The following is a 16,909-nucleotide window of genomic DNA, read 5'->3' as shown; positions in this document are numbered from 1 at the left end:
GGGGACGCGTGCCAGCCGCACCGCGCCGCGCCCGGCCTCCCTCCCCTCGCCCCGCCGCAGGGCTCGCAGCGCGGGGCAGGCGGCGCGGGACCGGCCGGCCCCGGCCCGCCCGGGCGCTGCCGCTCGCTTACCGAGGGATCTGTACGGGAAAAAGGGGTTAGAAAGGAGCTAAACCGCCGCCCGGGCCCCGCTCCGCGCGCCGAGCCCAGCGCCACCGACCGAGCAGCGCCACAAAATGGCCGCCACGGCTGCGGCGCCGCCAGCCGCCGCGAGGGAGGGGAGGGGCGGGGCGGGGGAGAGAGGGGAGAGAGTCAGCGGCCCGCGGGGGCGGGACTTAGCGGCGCGCGCAGGGCCCTCTGCCGCCCGCCCTGCCCTCACTGCGCATGCTCCGAGCGGCCGCACCCCGCGCCGCCGCCCGCCCCACCCTCGCTGCGCATGCCCCATGCGGCAGCGCCCCCTACCGTCCGTTCTGCCCTCACTGCGCATGCCCCATGCGGCAGCGCCCCCTACCGTCCGTTCTGCCCTCACTGCGCATGCGCCTTGCGGCCGCCCACACCGCACAGTGCCGTGGGGGGGATGTTCACTGAGGTAACTCATGGGTAGGATTTTTTTGGTTTGTTTTCTTTTTTTTTTTCATTAGAAAGCGTCCTTTGTCTCCCCAGAAAACAGAGTCTTTTTCAAAAGGGAAAACCACAGTTAGAAGGCTGAAAAAGGCAACGTCGGACTTAGGCCAGCGGAAGACTGGCATTGCTGCGTCCGGCACAGTAGTAATACATTGATAGTGTGAAACATTTTCTGCAGATTAATTGTAGGGAAATTGAGCATATCAGACTGATTGCTGAGGAAACACGAACTTGAAGCATCAAGTTTCTAATGAGCAAGAGTCCTGGGAAAATAGGCTGGTTTTGACTTCTTTGCTTAGGAACAGGTTGCAGAATTAAAATGAAAACTGGATTACGCTGGATCACGTCATTTTGCTTCTAACTCCCCAGTACTGTATTTGCCCTTTGCTTGCTTAAATACATTAACCATACAAATAACTAGACAGATAGAAGGTGCTCTGAGTGCCCCTAAAGCAAGTGAGGAAACACCTGTCAAAAGATTTTCTGTTGCTGCACTTCAATAGATGCCAGTCTTGCAACAGCTTTGATTTTCCTAATTGAAAAGAAAAAAAGCCTGCATCTTTACTAAAAAAAAAAGATGAAATTAGTTGCACCTCAGGTTAAAGCCTCTGTTCAAATGATTTTGTCAGTTCAACAATTTGGTTACCTTTGGTTATTTTTCTCCTCTTTTAACAGAAAGTGGGGCCAAATTACATGATGGAGTTACTGTCCTGCTCCAAGCCCATGTGATCGGGCACAAGACTGCTTGGCCAGGCTCCTCAGTAACCACCACCCTATGTTTTGCTTCCTTTTTTATCCCCTCTTTTGCATCCCATTTTTTCCCTTCTTTACCACCCCTGTTTACCACTCCCCCCAAACACAGTCCGTTCCTGTTTGCTTTTTTCCTCATTAGCACTGGTGTTGCTGACTTTACACCCTATTTGGTATTTGTGATGAGTTTGCCTTGACAATTTATCGGTTCTGTCAAGCTAATACCTCTTTTTTGTCTGATYAGTTGTACCCCAGGTCACAGTGGGCCATCTTTTTTTACAGTATCTGTAATTCGCTTGTTGTCTCATTAGTGGCACAAGGTGTGTGTGKGKGGGGGGAGCTGTCTGCACGCACACTTTAACCCTGCCCAGAGAAGCAAGCAATTTAAATGAAGTGATAGTATGGACAGCAGCTTCATCATGCCTGCAAGGATCCTGGGGAGAGCTGCTTGCCAAGCAAGGGTGATGGGCTCTAAGAGCACATGCAGGCCACTTGAGGCCTCATTTTGTGAAACTGCAGCCCTTAAGGAGCTGCTTCCTCAGGATAGTGGCAGTGACCACTGCTCAGCAGGCAAAAGAGGTAGAAAAGGCAGAGCTGAAGTATCCCAGACCCCAGGAATTCTGTTCCTGTGCRGTGTATTGTGTTACCATAATTGCTTTTTTGTTGCCAAAATATAGCCTGCTTGAGAGACTTCTCTCAGGACACTTGTGACATTTATTGCATAGACTAGCAAAAAATAGGACCAAATTCCCTAGGCCTCACTAGGCTATATCTGTACTGACTCCATGAAGGGCACCAAAGAGCACATGCCTGGGCCAGTTGCTGGAGACCTTGCATATCCTTGCAGTTTGAGGCCAGCACCCTCTGTCTATGCTGCAGTTCAACTAGAGGAAAAACTGGCATAGATGTCTGTGATTTTACAGATTAGACTGTAGAGCTACCTGTATTCTCAGCCATGCCCAAATTTCTATGCAGAGATAATATTCAGCTCACTCCAGATTAATAAGAGCAAGTATGTTTGTAGTGTGGATAAGGTAGAACAAAATTGCTGGACTGATAGTGGGAGGATGCCAAGTGACCAAAAGGACCAAGGAGGAGCTGGAAGTATGATGCAGGTGGGAACAGCATAGGAAAAAGGAAGTAGCAGAGTGTCTCTGAAAAGGCAAAACACTGACCRGTAGGCAGGAGGTTAAAAGACAAGGACCATTTGGAACAACGTCAAACATGCTCCCCAGTAACATGCATGTGGCAGGCAACCAGAAAAAAATCACCTCGAGGAAAAAGGGGAGTTAGCTTTACTAGGAACTACAAAACTTCTGCAAGACAACCAATTTAGCTGTGTGCTCTACCCAAACCAAAATGAAAGCAGGCTGTTAGGTTTAAAACTTGGGGGTAGGGCAGGCAGGGAAGGACAGGCCATTGTAAATTAATTTACTGATTCCACGTCTGAAAGAAAAATGTCACCCTACTTGCATTATTCTTTTGCAACACTAGTAATCTGAAAACATACTGCCCTGAATCCCAGGCTCCTTGTTTTTCTACCACTCTGAAAACAATCTTTCTTCCTGTTCAGGCTGTTTTCATTTGGCTGTACAAGGATGCAATTTGGATGAATGAACCCAGTTCAAGTGATTCATGTCACTGTATTTTCTCTTCTGACTACAATGCATCAACGGCAAGATTTAATGATTTCATGATTGTTTCCAGATCGTTCACAAAAATGTTTAGTAACAATAATCCCTGCAGAATTTTTCCAGAAATACTCTTCCAGTTCATCCCTCATTCTCAATTATACTTAAAATCTGTCAGTCAGCTCAACAACTTGTTTTAAATACATGTCCTATTAATAGTTACTCTTTAAAACTGGAACATCACACCTTCCCAACTCAAATGCTTTGTTTGTTTTACTAGGTGTACTTAGCACAAAACCGCTTGGGTTGTTTCTAAGCATTAGTTTTACTCCTTGTAATAGGATCTTGTACCAGTGTTGTTTTTTTTTATTGTTGTTGTTTTGGATGACCATGAGGAACTTCAGCAGTCAGAAAGCTCAGCTCTCCTAAGCATTCAGCTTCTTCATTTAAAAAGTTGGCATTTGCTTTCCTCCAGTTTAGGTCGTTATTTAACATCCAAAATAAGGTGCAACAGTTTTGAAACCACCAACAGCAACGCATCACTTGCTGTTTAACACCTTCAATGCATCTGTAAACTCAGCCTCTTCCTTTCAGTCTCAAGCTGAGAACAGATAGCTAATTCCCTATTATTCTTTCTGAAAAAAACATTCAGTTATTTTGGTGGTATGTTCTGTCAGTTTTTAGTTGTACCAATACCCCTTAGGGAGAATTTTTAATCCTCTTGCACATTACCTAATCATGTCACCCAAATAGAACAAATTCTTCCAGTAATATCTGTCACACCGGCTCAGTTTTTATGACATTTGCAGAATGGTGACACCTAATCCTCACCTTCTTGCATCCTCATCTCATTATTTAAATTAATGCTCTGCAGATGGCTAATTAATCAACTCAAAAAAAAAAAAAAAAAAACACAAAAAAACCCCCATAGCTCTCTCACCTGAATTATAGGCAATTCCATTTGTAAATTCCCTCCTCTCAAACAAACATATTTTAACTGCGTTCAGAGGTGAACAACTAGAAACTCATCCTTGGTATTTCTTCTTTCTCTCATGGTGGTGAAGTTAATACTGCGAATGAGCTGGCTAACCCTTTTTATGTAATATTTACATTTTAAATTTCAGTACATGAGACTTAAAAGAGTTTTTCTATGTTCTTTCATTAAAGATTGCAATTTAGCAACTTAACTGATCATGCCACATAGTTCAGGCAGAAAGGTGGATCCCCACAAAGTAATTTGTGCCCTAAATATTTTTCCTCCAAGTTTATAGTTCTCAAAGACTTAAAGTAGCCAAGTTTGTCTTATCTATATTTTTATTGTTCAGAAAACACAAAGAACAATTTCATAAAAATATGTTTCTAAAACATGCTGTGAAAATGTTATTACATTACGCTTAAGCCACAAAACATACATGGCCCAAAGAGGAAATATAGTACACACAACACCTTTAAAATCTAGTTATGCATCTGGAAGTTGTGATGAAACATTATAAGGTGCCAGCCCTACAATATTAAAACTGCTGAAGCCAGTAATCAGTTTCAAAAAGTACAATTCAGGATGAGCTCTGCATTACAAGCAACCAAATCTCTTTTTGGTAACAAACAAACAAAAAGTTCTATAATGCAATCCACCTTGTGAGATTTAGCTTCAGCTTTTGTATTCTAAGTTTAATCCTCGAGGTAGATACCGTCCAGAACTGRAAACACGCACTGTCTACAGGGTACCTTAAATTCAGTGTCTACTACAGCATTCAGCAATCAACAAACTACTCTGAGAGCGGTCTGCATATGCAACTGATACAAAGGCACTTCAGAGAAAGGTCAACAAAGGGAAGAGAGAAGAAACACTGATATGAATTAATCTTATCAAATCCACTTTAACAGACACTTTCCCTAGCATCTGCAGGGAACAAATTCCCATGGAAATCTCTAATCAGACAGAAGTAAAGCCTGAAGTGCAAAGAAAACTCTAGTGCCATGCTTCCTTATTTCAAGCCAGAACACCCAGGCTCAACTGACAAAAAATAAGGAATAAGCAACAGGCTCMCTAAAGTAACCACAATCCAACTGCTCACAGGCAAAGTCTGATTAATGGCAAAGGACTTATCACAAGGGAAGAAAACAAAAGCTGACAGCATTAAGACATTGCGCTTTATCTGCTTTTCCCCCACTCATCACTCTTGTTCCAGTTAAACTGTTGCAGTGGTACTGCAACTGAAGCTGACATATTCTCCCTATCATCCTCCCTCAGTCATTCAAGTTCTCTTTACTTAGCAAAAAATTACATATAAAAACACAGTGGAGCGGAGAGCAAAGTGCTTCATCATTGTATCATAAATTCTGTAACATGAAGGATGTTTTGGATTAATGCGTATTGGTCTGTACAAGCATCAGGGAAAAAAAATGGAGATAAAACCAAGAGGCAAAATTCTCTTTATGGGGAAAAAATATGCTTAAACGCACGTACATCTTAACTGTGAAAGCATATGTTCATAATGAGGCATCCTTTTCTTCTAGGAATGCTGAACTGCCACCTGTCTAAAAAAAAGTTGCTGTTGCACAGATGCTTGCCTCAGCCAGAAATAAAAGGAACAGGAGGCCTTGCAATAGGTCTCTATTGCAAACAAAACAGATATAAAGGATGTTTTATTGTGCCAGGATACTGCTGACACAAGTAGTAACATGCTAGTTTCATTTTCACATTAGAAAATACATTTCCTAATAAATTCTATCTCAGCATAAATTCCTGTATATAAATCTAAATGCAATGAGCATTTTAACATCTTGCTTTTATCCAGGATAAAGGCTCGCTTCACTTTTGGCTTCTTAGGCTTTGTTAACAGAAAGGGCAGTATTCCAGTCACATTGTAAATGTGGGGGGGAAGTGCTGCATGAATTGAATGAATGTTCAGGAATGTACAGAAAAAGCATTTTAATCCACATCCATCTAGTCCATGGTTAGAGCTAAGTTGTTTTCTCAGTGCTGAGTCCATTTAATGCTTTTGAGGTCAATTCCATCCTGCACCATTTCCCACAGTGGACTGTGAAGAAAGAGAGAAAAATGAGTGCCATTTCGAATGCTGAAGACAATGATATCAAAAAAAAAAAAGCAAAAAAAAAGCAAATTTCATTAACTACAGCAGGAAGAGCAAAGTGTGAAGGACGGGAGGAGCGAGATCTTCCCCTTTTGTAGACGAACAGTCTCCACCACTGCCTTCAGCCGAACGGACAAAAGTGAGAGGGGTATGTGCCCCATCTTCTTTTCTGCTCTCAGTTTAGGGCATTAAGCAGAAGTGTTTCTCAGAGAGTGAGGCCCTGCATTTGGCACTGGCCTGATCAGTCAAGAGTCCTCCAGCTTCAGCAAAATTAAAGAACTTATTGATCCATCAACGCAATGATACTATCCCCAGCTTGGAAACTTCAAAGTAACACTTGCCCTACAAGCTTGCCCTATTTTTATATTATTCTCTTCATAAAGACAAGATGTGGGAGGTTTGTTACCATGTTCATTTGTTTAAGAGATTTTCACTACTGTCATGATCAGATCTACTAGATATTCCAGCATCACTACATGTTTATATACAGAGAGATCACCAGATTTTTAAAGCAAACTATTTTCAACTCGATCCTACTCCTCAAATGATTATCATACCTAGGAAGCCTTTAAGTTCAATAAGATGGTGGCTCACCTCATTTCTCTCAGCCTCTTAACATGCTGTATGCACTTCTGCACTGTATAATCGACTTCTTCTTCTGTAGTGAAACGACCAATACCAAACCTAAAACAAACAAACAAAAATATACCCAAAACGGCAACAAAAACATTCCCCCGCACCTCCTCCTTCTCCCTCCCCACCCAACATTAAGGACATGAATATCACACATATAGAAGGTGGAAGTAGCTCACCACCTACTTTCTGCGTGGAAAAAGAAACAGATTTGGAAGCAATAAGGAAAACTGCTGCACGCACCTTATGGATGAGTGAGCCAAGTCTTCATCTGTCCCAATTGCACGTAAAACATAGGAAGGCTCCAGAGAGGCAGATGTACAAGCACTAGGGAAAGGGAGGGAAAGTAAATCTCACACTTTTGTTCATCTGTAAATGCTCCACTCAAGTAACACTCCACTAATATCCTCCCAAAAAAGAACAGGCCCCTTCCAGACATTTATTATTATTACGGCTCTTTACAACTTACAGCCAGTCCCCCAACCTCTGAGAAACAGGTAGTGAACAGAAGGAGACAGAGGGAGCAAGAAGAACAGTATTTTTGCTGTTGCAGAAAAGGAATGGAAGGGGCAGGTATTCAACAAGAAGAGTATAAGCTGGGAACACAGTGAAAGAGATAGCATAGGTAATATAGTAAGAATAAATACAATGCCAAACACAAGAAGTGTAAGGCAGACTAAGAGACATCTGAAATGAAGGATGGGGAAGGAAGACAAAGAGAAGAAAGAATTAGCCATAACAGATAACATACCAAGCGACACATTAAAAACAACATAACCGAAACCAACGAAACAAAAAAACTTCCCAAGCTGCTGCTTGGCAGTAGTACAAATCAATGGAAAGCAACATGCTGAGGAATCCAGAGCAAGAAGATCTAGTTCGAGTAGCCAGGAATTTTCATCTTAAAGCAGTAGGCAAAACTGGTTGCATGCTGTTACTCAATTTTTACAGGTGGCAACATGCAGCACAGACCAGAGAGCTGCTTACTAATGTGCACAAAGTAGAGCCTGAGCACCACAGAGATTTTCAAATTATGGAAGTGCTGGGCTTCAGAGACTGAAGGAACCTATTCTTCCTGTTTATACCATCAACACATTTGTAATTAAGATACGCATTTCAGACTGCTTCACTCAGAAAGGTGAAAAAAAGACTTTATTAACTTCTTCCTTATAAGCATCAAGTTGGCCCTTCTGTTGCCTTAGCAACAGAAGTGCTACCAATCACTCCTATAGAGTCAATATAGCTCCAGAAGAATGCACTGAATTTTCTTTCTTCTTCTGCAACAAAYATAGGTACTATTAACTATTTTAATGTGGGTATCTGTCCAGCCTCACTAGATTCCAGTTATGATCTACCACTGGTGTAAAATCTTGCTGAAGGACAAAAGTTGTAGGGGCTTAAATGGTGACAGTATCTGAAAAGCTGGCAGCTAGCAACTTCCATTTTTTGATTTCAAGCTGAGTAAAGGTGACCTTCATTCTCAATGTGCCACTTTAGAGCAACACCATCTCAGAGTGCATTCAATGTCAGGCTGACTCATTAACCAAAAGAGTACATAAAGGGCACAGAGGAGACCACTACTTAGTTTGTAATTCTATTAGTACATATTTTCTCCCCYAAATAGAGTGTTCTACCTTCCCATATATTCCACCTACCTTCCTGAAGATAGAGCCACATCTTTCAGAGCCATCAGAAGACTTTCTCCTTCCACATATGCAAAAGATAAATTGATGCACCCTACATTAAACAAACAAACAAAACGCTCCCGTCAACTGAATTCTATGGAAAATGTTATCCCTCATTTCCTCTCCTTGAAGGAATCTCTGAATATAAAGCAGCACAACATTTAGTTAAATCACGTTATTCAGGCAGAGCAATTAACACTGAGGAGATAGGCAGTTCTGTAATAGTTTCAGCATTTTGCTGATGTTACCTGGATAGCGATGCTCTCTATCTCCATTCATAACTACATCAGGAACTTCACTCATTATTTTCGTAACCAGTCGTTCTGCCAGTAGTGAGATGCGCTTATGGTCATACTAGCAAAGAAGGCAAAACAAATAAACAAATTAAAAAAAAAAAAAGCACACTAAATAGTGAACATGAACTTCTGTAATCACACAGCTCAACTGATGAGTTTTTGCCTGTCTTGGGAACAGGCTTAATTCTATGTGCACAAATGTTCTGGCCTACGTGCCTCACTGGCAGTATTTTAAAGGGTTTTTACATCCCAATTGTGAAGAATGCATTGGTGCACAAAAAGTAATATAGCAGCACACAGAGGAGCCAGGAGAAGAGTTTTAAGCACTGGACCTAGCAAATAAACTTTAAAAATAAAACACCATTAAATTATTATTTGCAAAGTTGCAGTAAACTTGAACTTATATAAGTTTAAATACAAATTTGAAATTCTCATTGTTTTAATATACATTACATAATCATGATTAATTCAGTTTCAGAGATGCTGATAAAGTGTAAGCGCAGTATGAGGACATGAGTACAGCACATAAAGCTTTATTTCACTAAAATTATCAGTAGTAAATCTGTTGAAGAAAACCATGATTTAAAGCACTTCAACAAAGAAGAATTTAAGAGAAGGCTGAAAATGAACTTCCAGTGACACAGAAACACATTCTGAAGATCTCAAAAATTTAATGTTACAAGAAGAAAAGCAAATTTAATGCAGGCACATGAACACAAAAAGATCTGAGGGACTTAAGATCTAACTGGTCCTGTTTAAATATTTTCTGAAATACAGAACAAACATTCTCCCATATACCTCCATCTCTTGCTGTGCCACTTCACATGCAGCCCCAAGGCCCACTGCTAAAGGAGTAGGCACAGTCCCAGATCGCAGTCCTCTCTCCTGACCTCCCCCACTTTGTAAGGGCTCCAGCCTCACACGTGGTCGACGGCGAACATAGATAGCGCCAACCCCTTGAAAACAAGGACAGCAGTTGGACAGATTTAGTGTACATCCACAGTTCTGAAATTATGAAAAGGGACACCATGATTTGAAAATGTTCCTTTCTTCCACAGCAAATGTGTTTTTGGACCCCTCACTGCACAGAAGTGAAGTGAATACATACAGAAACACACTATCTTCTAGAAAATGATGTTCACTCCCCTCATTCACGTTCCCTCTTCACTCAGGTTTTCAGAGCTTCACACCTGGTAGAAGTTCGGCCTCTCCCAGTGTTTCAGCTCCTTAATGACTCTCAGTAATTCCTCTGCTTTTGCTAATTCCTAYGAACAGTTAAGTTGATCCCATCACACTAAAGTTATTATCTGCAGACATTTCATTTCTTAAGGCTTGTCAACTGACTCCAGCTCTGAGTTTCCTTTCCCCAAGTTAGCAGGCCAGCAATACTCTCAGGAGTCCTCTTCCTTTTCTCTCATAAGGGACAACCCATCAGTGGCAACGATCTCCAACCAGCAGACTGGACGGCCCAGTTTTGACAGCCAGCTAGTTTCACCCTCCAGTCTCCTCACCTTGAAACCTGATATCCACACCTTAATGTACCTTGACATACCTAACCAGTGACCATCACCAAAAGCTGCAACCATTCTTCCTAGGATGTTGTGACATGTATGTCTACCACCTACCCAAAGTTCTTGTTTGGACACACAGTGCTTGTCCAGAGACATGYCTTCAGCCCTCAGGAGAGTTCATACATACAAAAAAAGGCAGTATCCTGGAAAAAAATATCTTTTCCCTTTTGTTTCTGAGAAGCACATAAAATATAGTAAATTTGATTTCTGTATTCCTACAACCTAGGATTACCAAAAAAAAGTAAAAGTAAAAAAAATATATATATATATATGGTAATAGTCAAACTTTACTATTTACTATTTGGGAGCTGACTACAAAATCCCTAGCTGGATTTTAAATTTAATTCTGCAGAAATGTCATAGAAAGGGAGTGTGCAGATGGGAGAAAAGTTGTTTGGGGCAGAGGACAACCAGAATCACTTAGAATTTAAATTCCCCAGTTACTTCTAGATCTCCTTGCTGTCAGTCACATTTGAAGCTAAACTTTGCCCTATACTACAATGATTTCATTTCAAATCTGTTAGCACCAAAACTGTTTCAAATCAAGTGGATGCCTCCTGCAGAGCCACTTCTACTGCCACATTTTTAAGATAATATTTCTTTATTTAGTAAAGCCACCTCCCAACCCATAAGCCCTGAAGATTCRCTTACTCTAGTTGCAGATTACCTTAAACTAATAAAAACCAAAACAAAACAACAAAAAACCCACCCCACTACCACTAATAAAATCGTTTTCTACCATTTAAGTAATGGTAGAAATCACTACGACAGAGAGGTCAGACTTTACACCTTGTGTAGTTAGCTTCTTAAGACAGACACAATTCTTTAGAAAAGCACTTCAATAGATACCTTTYGGACCATAAATTTTATGGCCGCTGATGCTCATTAGATCAATTTTCATATCATTGACATCCATAGGAATTTTACCAATTGCTTGTGCAGCATCTGTGTGAAAGAATACCTTATGAGCACGGCAGATCTCACCTGGAATAAAAATATAAGAAAGAAAAAAAAAAACTCTTGTTATCTCATCTAATGGTTACACATTTCCAACGATGAATCTAAAGCAACAGCTCATAGCAMGGAGCAGTTCTGAGATGAAAAAGGAATAAATGGGTCTTGTTACACCTCTCTGACAGCACAGCTGAGAGCTTATAGGTACRTAGGAGTTATTCTAGTTAAGGCGTAGCAGAGCACAGTTTTAGGTTGTTCAGCAGAGAAGCTACAATGTATTTCTTCCATAGAGACATTAAAGGTCTTCAGCTGGCAAGAATTAGGATTGTTTCCAAATTCACATCTACCAGAACATGACCCTTTTTAAGTTTAAAGGACTGAAAGGGACATCCATGTTTCCCCACAGCAGAAGACTCCACAGCTACACAACATTAAAAATCTTTTTTTCTCAACTCTCTCTTCTTGACACTGGTCTAGTACTTGCCAGTCTTACTTTTCATGTTTATACTTGTCAAGTATTTTTGTTCCTTTCTTCTTATTTTCCAAGTTTTAAAATATTTAGCTCCAAAAATTTTCTCAGGAAGTATTATCACCAATTCTTATACATGCTGATTAGCCCCTCCAAACTGACTTAAGCCCATTATCAACTTTTTTGCAGCTACAGTTAAAATACACTACAGGACAAAATGATGTAGTATTGTGGTAATGAACTTAAATAGTCTTTATTCTTGTAAATAAATAAATAAATAAATAAATTATGACTCATATTCCACAAAATCCTCAGCTCGCACAACTGCATCCCAGATTTCTCCTTTGCACAACAGTTTCAGCAGCGTCTTGCCATTACGAGAGAGAAGTTGTCCTCCTGCGGTCCAGTACGAACACTGCTACTGCTAGTAACAGGCCACAAGCCTTATGTTTAACTGTGCCTTATTCTAACTATGCAAGGCCTCAGTCCTGGCCTATTAGGCTTGTTATCAATGTATTATGGGAACTTACTGTGTGAACTGGAGCTTGGTACTACTTATCTCTTGTTATGTATTACATTTAAGCAAAGGATAATAGCAACAGCCTTGAGAATATAGACACAGGTTGAAAACAAACACTCCAGAGCTATAAGCAACTCACTGATGACCAGTTACTAGTCAGCTGAAGAAATATAACCTTGGAGACTGGAAAAAGACTGCTTTGAGAAAAAAAAAAAGCAAAAAACCCAGCAACTAAACATGAGAAAAAAACAGAACAAGAGGATAAGACACCTGCCACAGTCTCGGAAAATAACACTCTCCAGAATTACGTGGTATACAGTTCGGACAGAGCAAAAACCTAAAAACCGTCTAGAAACTCAAACAGAGTTTGAGAAACTAAAAAAACATCTTGGGGAGGCAGACAGGGAAGAGAGTAAGGTCATTGTCACTGGAATTGTTACTGTGGAATTGCTGTGGGATCCTCAGAGCTGCAGGTGGGCCTTCTGCTCACCTTGTCTGCTTCAAGAACGCTGGTTCTTTGGCTCTCCCTTCATTTGCTCCACCCGCCTGCTTTGCAGAACCCCCGCCTCGGCTCGCCTGCTCAGAGCCTGGCTCTCCCTCTCCCTGCCCCCAGTTCCAGGAACCCTGGCTCTTGAGGGGCCTTTTGACCTGCCAGCCAATTGTCCAGGACTGTGTATGGCAGTGGGAGCACATGCMCATCTGAGCAGAGTGCTCACTCTCTCTTCCCAAAATTCTGCACATTTCTCCTAACACTAAGTGCTCAATAAACCCTTATTGCAGATAAACTCAACTTGGCTAGTTATTCTGAGCAACAAASTTTTTCTCCCCTGTGTAAAATTCAAACTGAAACTGAAAACARTACTGCTGATCCATATCGCAAGGCTCGAACTTCTGTAATATTCACTGTTAAAATACTAAGCATTGTGCTCATTTTCCTTTTAGAAATAGTTTATTTGAGACAGCATCATTACCTCCTTATATTACATCTAATATTTTACATCCGTAAAACATGCAGTGCAGTTCTCTAACACTTGGCTGTGAAAACATTAAATAAAACGAAGCAGAAATGACATGACTTTGCTTGTGGAAGTCAGTGTCTACTTACCAATATCACGAATTGGCTGCTTTACTCCTATTTCATTATTCACAGTCATTACAGAAACCAAACTTGTATCTGGCTGGAGTGCATCCTCCAAGTCCTGGTGAAACATTCAAGCAGACAGAAGTTGTAACTCAAAGCAGAAGCAAAAGCTTTGTGAAGCACAGCTTCAGTTTGCTAGCAAATCTTAACCACCAGCCCTCCTAATCAGTACATTATGAACAAAACCACTGCTTTCTAACAAACACTCCCAATGAGAACACTAACTATACAAACCCGTGCGAAGAAGAGCCTGGGCAACTGCATCTCTAGACATGCCAGCTTTGGTATGTGCACCTGACTTGACTAAATCAAGTCATGACAAGCTTTTGCTAGTTGCAAACTTTTTTTTTTTTTTTTATTAAACACCCACAAAACAGCTTAACCCACTCTAGACAAAGTGGGATCAGACTATAAAGGAATTTTGCTAAATATGCAGAGGCACAATGTGAAGCAGTAGTCTGCCAGCAAAGTTCTTGGGGACCACTATTAACATTTTTGTACCTGCAGGCATGAACCCTGCCATATAAACAGAATCTGTCTCCAAGCCAGATATCTAGCCTAGAAATAAAAGTGATGCTGTCCTGTATTACTGATAGTAGTTCTGTACACCCAGTTGTATGCTAAATCCAGTGCTACTGCTACCACACCCAGAAGAGTCAACGCATGGACACAAGTCAGAACRGAATATTGCAATCACTGTGTCTGATGTCTTGAATCGCTCAGGTCATGAAATTTCACCACTAACTCTCCCATCAAAGCCAGATCCACCCTATGTCAAGTCATGTACTGGCTTTTCTAYATGGTATGCAACATCCCCAACTGCATGTCAGAATGACAGCAGGTGCACRGTGATATGAAAGACAGATGCTCTGGTTGAGGAAAAAGTCTAGAGAAACCCAGAAAAGAGAAAATCTTTCTCCAGTTGTGACTGTGATTTGACTGTGACTCTCCTTGTACTCTGTGATATTGATCATTCTCTCCTCTTCATTATTAAGAGGACACAACCTTAGTTCGAAGCATAAAGCTTCTCCATGCTCACTATATTTCTTACAGTAAAAACCTACCTTCAAATCTACAAGCCCATTTCTTTTAACAGGCAGGTATGTGACCTGAAAACCTTCYGTCTCCAGGGAACGGCAAGAATCCAACACACACTTGTGCTCTGTTTGGGTAGTAATGATGTGCTTCTTTCTGGATTTATAGAATCTTGCAACACCCTGTCATGTAGAATTCACGAACATGAAATTTGCTGTTAGACTGCTGAAGAGAGCAAGCTTTATAGAAAATCCTCATACAAGAAACTAGGCAAAGTACTACATGGCATAGACTGAAACAACTAATGCGTAACAAATGAGAATTAGCAACAGTCCGTTCTGCAGAACTACAGGTTTACTAGGAGGAAGCAAGAAGGTAACCTTGACTCAGATAAATATTCTTCTTTGGCAACAAATTACTCAGCCATATTGTAAAACTACAATTCAGATATTATTCCATTTCAATATTCTCCATTTGCCCCAAATTCGTGAATCTAAAAAGCAGTAACATGTCATTCACGCTAGATACTTGCATCAGGACTTGCTTTTCAAAAGCAGTTCAGTTTTCAAAAAAGTCTGAAATAAGTTGTTAGATATAAATTCTGAACTTTTTTAATCAAAAAAACACTCCTTTTAAAAAACTTATGAAGTCACAAGGAATGAGAAATCTGAACAGCCATACRCTTCTAAGCTAAAGGTTAAAATGTTAGCTAGTCTTAGAAAAAAAGTCACAACCAGCACCTCTGCTGTACTTCRAGATAGACATTTTAATTGTGTAAGAAGTAGTACTGTGTTTGGTGCACATAAAATACACACATATTAAGCCCAATTAAAATAAAAACAACAAAACAACAACAAAAAAACCCACATCACAAACTAATTTTGTTTAGRTTTGGCAAAACACATCCTAACATCTTTAAATCAGCACCACAATGGAAAATCATCAGCCTAAGGAATTTTATGGACTAATTAGGCCAATGGCAGAAGGCTGTTTTTTTTTTAAACCATAGAACAGCTCCAATCACACAAGCTCATTTTTAGAAGAAAACAAAACATCAAATATTACACCTTGACCTCAAAACCACGGTGATGCTCGGAGAGCATGCCATCCCAGTACATCTTCCATCTATGAAGCAGAATATGGTAAAAGAATACATGCTAGCTACGTCAACAAATTAACACTTAAACTGTTGAAAGACACCTACAGTTCTTAACAGTAAGAAGCCCTTAAAATTCTATAAGAATTGTACTACACAGTCATCAATATAAGCATTTTACCTTAATTGCCATGTTATTTGATTCTGTAGCGCCACTGGTAAAAATAATTTCTCTGTGATCAGCTCCTATTAAATCTGCAACTTGCTGTTTAAAGAGAAACACAGATATGATTTGTTATTCTAACATGCAATGAATTCACCATACAAAAACACATATGCAAAGCACTTTCAATAACAGTCTTGAGCCTCTGAACAATTAAAGCTAGTGCCTAACAAAATGACACTACAAATACAGTAGTCTTAGTGCCCGCATTAATACAAAATACACAAGGAATTCACAGTCAGCGTTAGTAACGATATTAAATATTAGCTTTTCGTAAAAGAATAATAGTTCAAAAYGCAAAAATTAGTATGTATTACGTTCAGAATAAGCCACAAAGACTCACACCTAAGATTAGAAGRAAAAAAACTATAAATTTATTACAATAAAGTGTGAAATTAGCCCAGTTACTGCAGCAGTGTACTCGTGACCTCAGAAAACTAAAAGTCCCAAGACACCTTTGTCTAAAGTACTGGTTTCTACCACTTCAACACTTGTAACATCACTTTTTTCTTTCTTGCAATTAATTCTCTRAAGTGTAGCTAAACAAAGAGAAAATGAAGTTGCTAAACCCAGCCCACAGAGAACTAACAGGTTTTTCTCTTATTATTATAAGAATTTTCTTACTGTTTATTTTATAATTATTATAATTATTTTCTTATTATTATAAGAAYTAAAACAGGGCTTTTTTTCCTTCTTAGTGCTTTTAATTTTCTCTTTAAATTCAATTTCTTCACCAGCAGGAAAACGGCCGCGAACCTCTGGCGTGCCGAAGGGACTCACCCGTCTTGCTTTCTCCATGGCGGCCTCGCTCTCCCACCCATAGGCGTGAGTCCTGGAATGCGGGTTGCCGTAGTAGGTCATTAGATAGGGCAGCATGCTGTCCAGAACTCGAGGATCCTGCAGGACACAAATGGCTCGGGCTTAGACACTGAAAACAAAACCACGTCTCCTTCCTCTCTGAACACCCGTACCTTTCCTTCTGCCCCGAGTTAGGGCTTCTGCTGCAGCACCTATCTTTATCTCAGGCCAGACCTTGAAACCTTAAGGTTATTGCGCACGGTCTGTGCGAGAAGGGCCTGGCGACCCCGCTCCTGCTCGCGACCTTGCTCTGAACGGAGACGACCTCAGAAGAACGGGACTTTCCGAGGAGAAATGACACACGACCTTAAAAAGTCACAGAGATTGCG

General features: G+C 40.7%; 2 protein-coding genes across 2 annotated transcripts in view; both read right to left on the bottom strand.

The window, feature by feature from the left end:
* CPNE1 (copine 1) overlaps positions 1 to 210 on the bottom strand; it is a 46,018-nt gene extending 45,808 nt beyond the window's left edge. The window contains exon 1 of the mRNA XM_085302659.1: positions 132 to 210. The gene's annotated coding sequence lies outside the window, so the exon portion shown is untranslated. The remainder of the gene's footprint in view (positions 1 to 131) is intronic.
* A 4,090-nt stretch (positions 211 to 4,300) lies between these two features.
* Positions 4,301 to 16,651, bottom strand: NFS1 (NFS1 cysteine desulfurase). Its single transcript, XM_085302657.1, has 11 exons — positions 16,503 to 16,651; positions 15,681 to 15,764; positions 14,433 to 14,585; positions 13,333 to 13,426; positions 11,134 to 11,268; positions 9,512 to 9,669; positions 8,666 to 8,771; positions 8,388 to 8,469; positions 6,976 to 7,059; positions 6,694 to 6,783; positions 4,301 to 6,045 (listed from the first exon to the last, which is right to left on the bottom strand). The coding sequence occupies exons 1-11, from the start codon at positions 16,596 to 16,598 to the stop codon at positions 5,982 to 5,984; spliced, it is 1,146 nt and encodes a 381-aa protein (XP_085158783.1). The 5' UTR covers positions 16,599 to 16,651; the 3' UTR covers positions 4,301 to 5,981.
* Positions 16,652 to 16,909: the final 258 nt, after the last annotated feature.

Source organism: Rhea americana, unplaced genomic scaffold (genome assembly GCF_003343005.1).
Source record: "Rhea americana isolate MKP2758 unplaced genomic scaffold, rheAme1 scaffold_190, whole genome shotgun sequence".
Classification (NCBI taxonomy): Eukaryota; Metazoa; Chordata; class Aves; order Rheiformes; family Rheidae; genus Rhea; species Rhea americana.
Note: the sequence above shows the minus strand (reverse complement) of the source record. Positions and strands in the feature narration are given on the sequence as shown.